General features: G+C 35.5%; 2 protein-coding genes across 2 annotated transcripts in view; one reads left to right on the top strand and one right to left on the bottom strand.

Annotated features, from left to right (window-relative positions):
• LOC125032182 (flap endonuclease 1-like) overlaps positions 1 to 5,921 on the top strand; it is a 7,690-nt gene extending 1,769 nt beyond the window's left edge. The window contains exons 2-8 of the mRNA XM_047623267.1: positions 784 to 886; positions 1,267 to 1,433; positions 3,025 to 3,185; positions 3,936 to 4,088; positions 4,331 to 4,549; positions 4,918 to 5,106; positions 5,397 to 5,921. Coding sequence (XP_047479223.1) covers positions 784 to 886; positions 1,267 to 1,433; positions 3,025 to 3,185; positions 3,936 to 4,088; positions 4,331 to 4,549; positions 4,918 to 5,106; positions 5,397 to 5,462 — 1,058 coding nt within the window. The 3' untranslated portion in view covers positions 5,463 to 5,921. The remainder of the gene's footprint in view (positions 1 to 783; positions 887 to 1,266; positions 1,434 to 3,024; positions 3,186 to 3,935; positions 4,089 to 4,330; positions 4,550 to 4,917; positions 5,107 to 5,396) is intronic.
• A 2,212-nt stretch (positions 5,922 to 8,133) lies between these two features.
• The window catches only part of LOC125035610 (proline-rich extensin-like protein EPR1), a 35,271-nt gene continuing 33,404 nt past the window's right edge, over positions 8,134 to 10,000 (bottom strand). Inside the window, exons 4-5 of the mRNA XM_047627939.1 lie at positions 9,221 to 9,363; positions 8,134 to 8,892 (exon numbers count right to left, since the gene is read on the bottom strand). Coding sequence (XP_047483895.1) covers positions 8,367 to 8,892; positions 9,221 to 9,363 — 669 coding nt within the window. The 3' untranslated portion in view covers positions 8,134 to 8,366. The remainder of the gene's footprint in view (positions 8,893 to 9,220; positions 9,364 to 10,000) is intronic.

Here is a 10,000-nt window from a genome sequence, read left to right on the forward strand (position 1 = left end):
TTTTTTATGTGTTAAATTATTACTGAAAATGCAAAAATGCCTTACATGTAAAATAAAACTAACAAATGCTAATAACAGTTTGCAATTACCATCTAGTCTATGGTTACAACAGCACAAATTATGGAAAAAACATTCTGCTAGCACTTAACTGGACGAGTAAGCAACACTCACCAGCTAAAAAAACAAAACAGATTTTTATGAAGGTCTCTTTCATTATAGTCCACAGATTTTTTTCAAAAATGAACCTAGAAGCTATTAGGCTAAAGTAATCTAAGCCTTAACCACTTATGTTCATGCAAGACAATATGGGCTGGTTCCTTGTTTAAAAGTAAATCATCAGTGGGGTCTACAAGCTCTTCTTTTCAGCATATATTTTATGTACCAAGTTATTCTGACATCAGCTTTGCATACAACTTGTCTCTGTTGAATGTGGTTATAGACTCAAGAATATATCTTTTTAAAAAGATGAGAATAAAAGACTGCAAGAGAGGATTAAACTTGCTTTTCCTAATATAGAATTCATTTTGACAAATTGATATGGTCTATAAGCTGTTATGAAGTTATGATGTATATGTACTTTTATTGCCACAGACTTTCCAAGCTGGCAAAAAATTCAGTTATTTCCACAATCTATTTCTAAGAAAGTTTAGATTGTAATCTGATTGTTTTAACGATATATCCATTATTGTATGTTTTGTTATGTTTTTTATGCATGTATTATCTTATCTTTAATACATTAAATTTTCTTATTAGCAATTTGATAATGGGTACCTACAATTCCAGGCCGTAAGGTGGCTGTGGATGCCTCCATGAGTCTGTACCAATTCTTGGTGGCTGTACGACAGGAGGGTAACCAGCTCACATCAGCTGATGGGGAGACTACCAGGTATGAGTCAGATTCTTTTTTTTTTTGTTGTTGTTGTTGTTGGATAGGATAAAAAAGGGCTGATCATAAGGGCTTCTTAAAAAAAAACATTGTAAATGTACTGTAGTTGTAGGGGGTTGTGACTAGGTCTGTATCCCTAGAAATATTCTGAATTTCTCATGCATATAATTGTATTGTTCCATTGTTTTTTTGAGTTTGGGTGTACATAGTTATTCAGAAATATCAGTGAAATTAATTGATCACAGTACAGGTCAGGCATTCTATGAGCAGAACATTCATAAATTTAGTTTTATATTCAAACCAAATGTATCTTAATAGAATTAGAACATCATTGACCAAAGATTGTATCAATTTAGGACTCATCTCCTCTGTTATTTCAGTCACTTGATGGGATTCTTCTACCGCACAATCCGTATGGTTGACAATGGCATTAAGCCGGTGTATGTATTTGACGGCAAACCCCCTACCATGAAGGGAGGGGAGCTGGCCAAGCGAGCAGAGCGGAGGGAAGAAGCTCAGAAACAGCTGGAGAAAGCGGAGGAAGCAGGTAGGAGGGCGAAGGCAGGCGGTTTTTCTTCTCTTATTTTTGTCTTGCTTATCCTTATGTTTGTTTTACTAATACTTTCTCTTGTCCTGACCTCTTTTTTCTTGATGTCTTGATGGGATTCTTCTACTGTATAATCTACATGGGGTTACCATCAATAGGAGTTTTGCAAGAAACTGAAAAAGAATTATGTGCTATTACAAAATCAGTGATTTTGATTTCATAATTCATACTCAAGAGCACGTCACAAAGGTTTTCCATGCACTAACATACTCTTATGTGTCAGTCAGTACAAGATAGAATATACATTGCATTATATATACTCTATATAGGGCTAACTTGGAATTTGAAGAATTATTTAGGGGTTCCCAATGCTGCTGGGGAAAATGAATAAAAAATGGAGAAAATGCTGTGCTCATTTTCTATATTTGTGGGCGAGACAGGCAGTACTCGTAATTGGCTCACTGGTGACTTAGTACAAGTGTAGCCATCTATGTGTAAAAACAATCAAACCAGTAACTCACAGTAGGCATAGCATGTACATGTACATCATGCCCGTTGGCATTGGGTTAAGGTCTGTTTTTTAGGCGTATGCTGGGCTGTAATTGCAAGGATTTGGTCTTCTTCATCTTACTAACACCCACTAATCAGCTGAGGTTGACAGTATTGTATCCATGGTTGCTGGACTCGTACATTCTTGTCTGTGATTTTTCTATATTACCTTTATTAATCCAGAAAACATGATAACTAGGAATATCCTTCACCAAATTTCCAAACTATCAGAACGGGGTACTCAAGTGTTGCTCTACTGGATACCCTCTCATATAGGAATATCACTATGTGACAGGGTTGATCAATTAGCCAGGTTAGCACTTTCCCATGAAGATCAATATTATGTAATACCGCTATCTCTCAATCACATGAAAAAACGAGTTATCAACTGTCTTAGAGATTATGAGGGTCAGGTATGGACCACTGAAAAGATGAAAAAAGACGGACATGGTACTATCTGGCATTACGAGAGTATTGCTGGGACATCAAATTTAGACAAACCCTATAAAGTCTATCACGGACTGTCTAGGAGACAACAGGTTACATTAACTAGGCTACGCATAGGATATCAGTACACTATGCAATATGTACAGGATGCAGTTTTTGATGCAAAACCTATTTCATATCACCACTGCAAACTGGTGATATGAAATAGGCACCCAAGTCGCATAATCTCACTCATTACTTACTCTGTTGCATAAAGACTGCATCCTATCGATCAAGTAGTACTGTTCACAGATTAGCACTTGTTGATTATATTAACTTTATTATAGACACTGGTCTTGTCTTTGACATGATTAGTGATATAAACGTTTTTTTTACCAGCCAGATGATATTTTAATACAATGATAATAGCACAGCCCTTCAGGCATCTATGTAACACTAATGTTTGACTGATGGCCCTCTACAAAAATAGACGCACAGCCAGTTTGGATAGATGCTTTGGTATCTTACCCTGGCTTTTTGCAGGGCATGTACACTGTTCTGTAAATAAATGTTATCAAATCAAATCAAATCTCACTGTTACACATGACTCTTTCAGGTAATGTTGAAGAAATTGACAAGTTCAGCCGTCGCTTGGTGAAGGTAACAAAGCAACACAATGAAGATGTCAAGAAACTGCTCAAATTTATGGGTATTCCATATGTGGATGCTCCTTGTGAGGCTGAGGCTCAGTGTGCTGCCCTTGCCAAAGCAGGAAAGGTAAGGGAAATGCTTGTAGTGAAAGAACAGGGATCGATGTGACTTGGTTTTGAGAAAGTGAGAGTGAGAGATTGATTTTAGAAGTCAAGAACCGAGTTTCTTTTGGATATTTGTTCACATTCATACTATTTTTTATATGAAGTCTGATTTTTTTTTTTTTTTTTCTTTATGTGGCAGGCAGCCTGACAGTGCTTATATAATATCAAAGTTGCATTTGATGTAAAATAATTTGATTGAACCACGTAAGGGTAGGAACTAAAATTAGCTTCACCCAATAACAGGTAAAAAATTGATAAATTTAGGGAGGATGGTATTCAGTTGTGTGTTCTGTTCAACACCTGTTGGCTCATGGTATTATATTTATATTTTGTCACTGATATGCAAAGAGCAACAGTAAAGAAAAGATTTTGCAAGGAAATGTAAATGACCAAATAGTTTAGAAGCTGCCTCGGTATTTTCTTTTCTTTTCTTTTCTTTTCTTTTCTTTTCTTTTCTTTTCTTTTCTTTTCTTTTCTTTTCTTTTCTTTCTTTTCTTTTCTTTTCTTTTCTTTTCTTTTTCTTTTCTTTTCTTTTCTTTTCTTTTCTTTTCTTTTCTTTTCTTTTCTTTTCTTTTCTTTTCTTTTCTTTTCTTTTCTTTTCTTTTCTTTTCTTTTCTTTTCTTTTCTTTTCTTTTCTTTTCTTTTCTTTTCTTTTCTTTTCTTTTCTTTTCTTTTCTTTTTTCTTTTCACAACAGAATGTCTGACTTAACAGGTATATGGTGTGGCAACTGAGGATATGGATGCCCTGACCTTTGGCACACCGGTGTTGTTGCGACATATGACCTTCAGTGAGGCGCGAAAGATGCCCATCAAGGAGTTCCATTTGCCAAAGGTCTTGGAGGAGCTGGAACTCTCTCATGATGAGGTGAGGACCAGCTAAAACTTTCTCTGAGGATTGGATGTTTATATTATGTAGTGTTTATATTATGTATTTTCTGTAAAGGGCATTTGGTTCAAGGTTAAGACCTTAACCCTCATAGATTCCTATTTCTTATACTTAATTTTGTCCTGAAATCCCCAGATGAAGAATAATGAGTAAAGAAGATGAGTGTACCAACTTTCATTTCAAGATATTAAATTTCATACCATATAAATATCTTATTGCAGTTCATTGATATGTGCATCCTCCTGGGCTGTGATTACTGTGACAGCATTAAGGGCATTGGGCCCAAGCGTGCCATTGAACTCATCAGAACCCACAAGTCAATTGAAAAAATCGTCACCCAGCTTGACAAAAAGAAATACCCAGCGCCTGAGGATTGGCCATTTACTGAGGCCAGGAGGCTGTTCCTTGAGCCTGAGGTGAAAGCTGCAGAGGAAGTGGATGTAAGTATTGTAATGGATGGAGACGTGTCTGAAATATATGTATATGTATGCATTTGTATAGTATGCATTTATATATATGTATATGTATATGTTATATAATCAGCCCAAGAGCATAGAATGGTTGAATTATAGTATCTCATCAGTCTTTATCTTTAATTTTAAAATGCGTTCTTTCTCAGTTCTGATTTTTTCCATCAACCTGAAACTTTTTGTCTTGCTTTTAATATACAAAATATTTGTATGTTGCTGCTGAATATGGTTCTGAGTGAAGATGGCTTTTTTCAATTCAGTTTGAAAGTCGCTTAAACAGCACTTGCTCTTTCATTACATTTTTTCAATCACGGAATAATTATTCTCTTTCAACGCAGCTCAAGTGGAACGAACCAAATGTAGAGGAGCTGATAAAGTACATGTGCGAAGAGAAGGGCTTTGCTGAGGACAGAATACGCAATGGGTGCAAGAAGCTGACCAAAGCTCGCAACACCACAACACAGGGACGGCTTGACTCCTTCTTCAAGGTCCTACCATCTCCAACCAGCTCGAATAATAAGCGCAAGGTGATTGTTGTGTGCGGGTTGTTTCTTAATGTTCATGGTTTAATTGTTTTCTTGATTTTTATGTAGGCTTTCCTTGTTATTATATTTGTATTTTTTGTTGTACATTTCTGAGTTTTTTAAATTTCCCTTTATTTTATCCTAGTTGTCCTTATCACCCTTAATCATTCTTTTTTGTCTCCTATTATCCTACATTCTCTTATTCTTCAGAGGAAGAACCCTTTATTTGATATTTCCAAGGACATTATCATTTTTCTTGCCTTTTTCTAAACCGTGACCATTCTTTTTTTCAGTCAAATGAAAAACCTGGAGCGGCAAAGAAATCTAAGACTGGAGGTAGTGGCAAGTTTAGGCGATGAAATCTCAGTTGTGAGGCATCAGGTCGACAAGAAACCAGTTTTTTTTTCTTTTAATTTTTTTTTTTTTCTTTCATACTGAGATTACCTTATGTAATGTCTTTTGGTGTTTGAAGTTGCCACATTCATTAGCTTTTGGTGTTCTTGTATGTTTTGTTTATTTAGCCTTGTATAAATTTTACATTTGCTTTCGTGTTTTCTTGTCTTTGTTATCTATTTTTTTAAGAAAAGTTCTTTTAGGATCTGGTATTTTTTCTTGCAGTCTTTGTGGTGTGTGAGTGGGTATCAGAAATAGTGTTTTTTTTCAGCAGTTGTAACCATTTCTGTGTTAGACACTTTAAATGTTTGAAAGCTTTATCTGTTATTACAGAAGAATGAACAGAAATATCTTATATACAACATTCCCTTGTAATCTGTAATAACCAGTGATTCAATGACCAGTGAATAAAGGGGAACAATTTGTTTGTTGTTTACAGCTTGTCCTTTGACCTGATAAAATACTGCATCTCTGTAAAAGGAGTGCAAATGTCAGATTATATTTGTTTCAAATGAATTATTAATTTTGATATGTATGAAAGTGTTTTCTGGATTTTGTTTAGCAAACTCAGGAATGTAAAAATTCCAAAATATGCCAAGAATCTAAGGTAACCCTTATTGTTCACAACTTGGTACAATAATAAAAAACAAATGCCATTAATGTTAATTTGGGGCTCAAGAGCTCCGCAGTTTGTATACAACATCCCATATAATCTGTAATAACCAGTTATTTCAGTGACAAATGAATAAAGGGTAATCATTTGCTTGTTGTTTAGTTTATTCTTTGATCAGATAAAACTACTGCATCTCACTAAAGGAATGCAAATGTTAGATTATATTTGATCTCAAATGAATTATTAATTTTGATATGTATGAAAGTTTTCTGGTTCTAAACACTTACTGTCTTGTTTAGCAAAGTTAAAAATGTGAGGCAAAATCCAAAATATGCCAAGAATTTAAGGTAACCCTTAGCACAATAGTAATAAAAAACTATAGCCATTAATGTTAATAATACGCTCAAGATCACATTTTATTTTGGGTCTTCATTGGTGGGTGAAAGAATTCAAAAGTCCTCTTGCTCTATTGTTCATAAATGGGACAATTATTATATGAAAGTAGCATAAACACAGTAATATATTTCAGTGCTTGATTAAATGATAGTTATTTTACTTTCCAAGGCTTCCATAGATATGTCAATCAACAGTAGCAGTCAACAATTGCAATGTTAGTAATTGCATAACATGTAATAAATCACAGAATCCAGTCATTTTCATTAGGCTTCCATGATTAGTACTCACTGGTGTGTTCATTCTAATTCGTGTTGCCTTATTCTTTCAGTGTGAAAATAGAATATTAGAATAAAGAAATTATAGTTCTGTGACAGTCTTGCTGTAATAATGCATATGTACATTACTTAAGCAAAATACGGCATCTGTTTTATAAAGGAACTTGAAAATGGATCTGCATATTGTGTCGAGGTTAAATATTATATAACAACCCTCCTTATCTCTTGGGTACAGTGTAGTATGTTATTCATCTTTGCTTGAAATTACTAGAAATTTTAAAGGTTAAGTTCATGAATTTTGATTTGATTTCATGATAATCGAATAATCTCCTAACTTATTGTGTGTGAACTTTACTTCTATTTCCACTTTATCTATTTTTAGATTCTGATAAATATATTTTTATTCAGGTTTCATCTACTCTACTCCATTATTTGGAATTTTTAATCTTTATAGAACTATTTATTCACAGAAGTCAGACTTCCTCTTATGCTTTACTTCTCTGAAAATACACCATTACATATTTTAATTGGCACCTCTCCCTTCATACAGAGTAATAAAGCAAAATTTAGTTGTGAGATATATGCTCTTTTTACAATCATAAGCCATGAGCTTTCCTAATTTTGAGAAGCCTCTTAAGAAATTTCTTGGGCTGGGGTTAACTCCACTGAAGAAGGTACATAACATTTCAGGATAAACTGTCATAAAATCAGTCTTAATTTTCTTGATTGTAATAATGTGTATTTATATAATGCATTTTGGAAACACAAAAAGGGCATGAGAAAAACATGAAATTTATCCTTCCTCTTGTTTTTTTTTCCCTTTTTTTTTTGCATTTTTCCAAGAGCAAGAAATGCCTAAATGTGTGTTTTGTATGTATTGTAAAGATTTATGAAAAATGAGACAGATCCTATCTCCACATGAACATTGCAGTCCTAGCAAGAGTCTAAAGACAACATACTTTTATAGTGAATATTTTCCCCATCGTTGTATATCAGTATATGATTGAAAATAGCATGAATTTCTATGCAGGTGATGAACTAAAAAAATATACCTCTAAAGTATTTTACTATTTTTTAAGTTCCAGCCATTACTCAGGTCATAAAGTTTGACCAGTTAAATATGAGAGTAGTCTCATTTTCAAAAAAACAAAACAAAACATTATTCACTATTCATTATACTATGTTTTTTGCTTATTTCTGTAATATTAATGGAAATGTACATTCTTGGAAAGGAGCTTTGGTGTAAAATGTGTTTTTGTGTCACTTTACAAAATTGCTTTATGAACATATGCATCATATACGTCATATACATGTTATATGTCTATTACAAATAGTTTGGATAGATAAACACAGTTTAGTCATAAGATATATATATTTAAAAGTATAGAACTATATATCATAAATAAATAAAATCTTTATCAACTGACCAGTTCAATACCAGTTGATACACTTAAAAAATACCAGGCTATCAAAATTATTCAGAAACTTTACATTCACATTCGCATCTTATTCACTCTCCTCTTTCCATTTTCTTTTTTTAGTGTAAGTTCTCATTATTCCTTTATCATATTTCTATATTTATTAATCTATGTTCTGGAACCCCATTCGAAATCAGTTGCGGCATCATAAGGATCAGGGTCCTCTCGACCGTATGAGGGCGCTGGGCGGTGGTATGAGGGGCGTGGGGGTGAGGGTTTGTTGTAGGTGGGGGCAGGGGCATGGTAGGTGGGTTTAGGTGAGGGCGCGTGGTAGGTGGGTCTAGGTGAGGGCGCGTGGTAGGTGGGTTTAGGAGAAGGGGCGTGATAAGTAGGTCTAGGCTTGGGGGCGTGGTACGAGGGCCTTGGGGAGGGGGCGTGGTAGCTGGGCTTGGGTGCAGGGGCGTGGTAGGTGGGCTTGGGTGCAGGGGCGTGGTAGGTGGGCTTGGGTGCAGGGGCGTGGTAGGTGGGCTTGGGTGCAGGGGCTTGGTAGGATGGCTTGGCAGGGGCGACGTAAGAGGGCTTGGGTGGGTGGTGGGGCTCGGGCTTGTGGGCGGCCGGTTCGTAGGAGGGAATGTGAAGGGGTCCCTCGTAGGGCTTTTGGTAGTAAGGGTTGTGCTCGGGGTCGGTGTTCAGCCTGGAGGAAGAGGAAGCGAATGTTATTTATGCATTTGGGGATTTATCATACGACTTTCAGTATGGTCTATTACCATCCGCATTCATTGTCCAAAATTATATACGTATTACGTAAATATTATCGTAAGCGTGTGGAAATTCAGAGATGAAATACAAATATAAAAATCTAAAATACAAATTAGTTCCTAAACACACGCGGATAATTAAAAAAAAAAGGGCTAATCAACTTTATCTCAGTTTTCCCTACACAAAATTATGACAAAAATCACGAATGTCTTCACAGAAAACGACCGACATTCAAAGAAAACGGTACTCAAAAGAGGACATACTCGTAGAAATAAGTAGCTTTGTCGCAGTCCACGTTGTACCACCAGTCACAGCTGAAGGTCTCCTGGTTGAAGATCGTGCCGTTAGTGCAGAGGAACTGAGCTCCCTGTGGGCCGTACCTGTCGTCGTTACACACGTGGTACACCTGTTGAGATGCGGGAAGAAAGGGGAGAAAAATCCTATTAATTTAAAGTATAAGAAATGTTGGAATTCGACCTTTTGGATTTTGCAAGAATACGACACAGACAAAACACAAAAGAAAGAGAAAATAAAACCCAAAAATATGTAGATGAAAAATATATGATATAAAGTTATATTTTCATTACATGACTCCAATGAAGATAAAGATGTTAATACATTAATCTAATCTTCTTCAATTGATTTATTCATACCTTAAACAAATGTCAAAACAAAGATGAAGCAGGTTGCAAAAGTCCAATTCAGAATAGACGTTCAATATATTTTTTTTATTCTTGCACAATATAGAAATGTTTCTGTTACTATGACTCGCAAGACGTTTTGCTCTTTTGGCACAGAGATTTATACTATTCATCAGTAACGCCATCCTTTCTAAATTAATGAATAATGACCTTTTATTCAATGAATTACCAGAAAAAGAAAGTAATGTTGCTGTCAAATTTCTCTCTCATTCTCCTCCAAATGTTTCTACGTCTCTTCTCTTTCCTCCTTCCCCCTCTCCTCTCTCTCTCTACTTCTCCCCCTTCCCTCTAACTCCCTCCCTCCCTCCCTCCCTCTCCCCCTCCTTCCCTTCCTCTCCCCCT

The sequence above is a fragment of the Penaeus chinensis genome, chromosome 2, assembly GCF_019202785.1.
Source record: "Penaeus chinensis breed Huanghai No. 1 chromosome 2, ASM1920278v2, whole genome shotgun sequence".
Taxonomy (NCBI): Eukaryota; Metazoa; Arthropoda; class Malacostraca; order Decapoda; family Penaeidae; genus Penaeus; species Penaeus chinensis.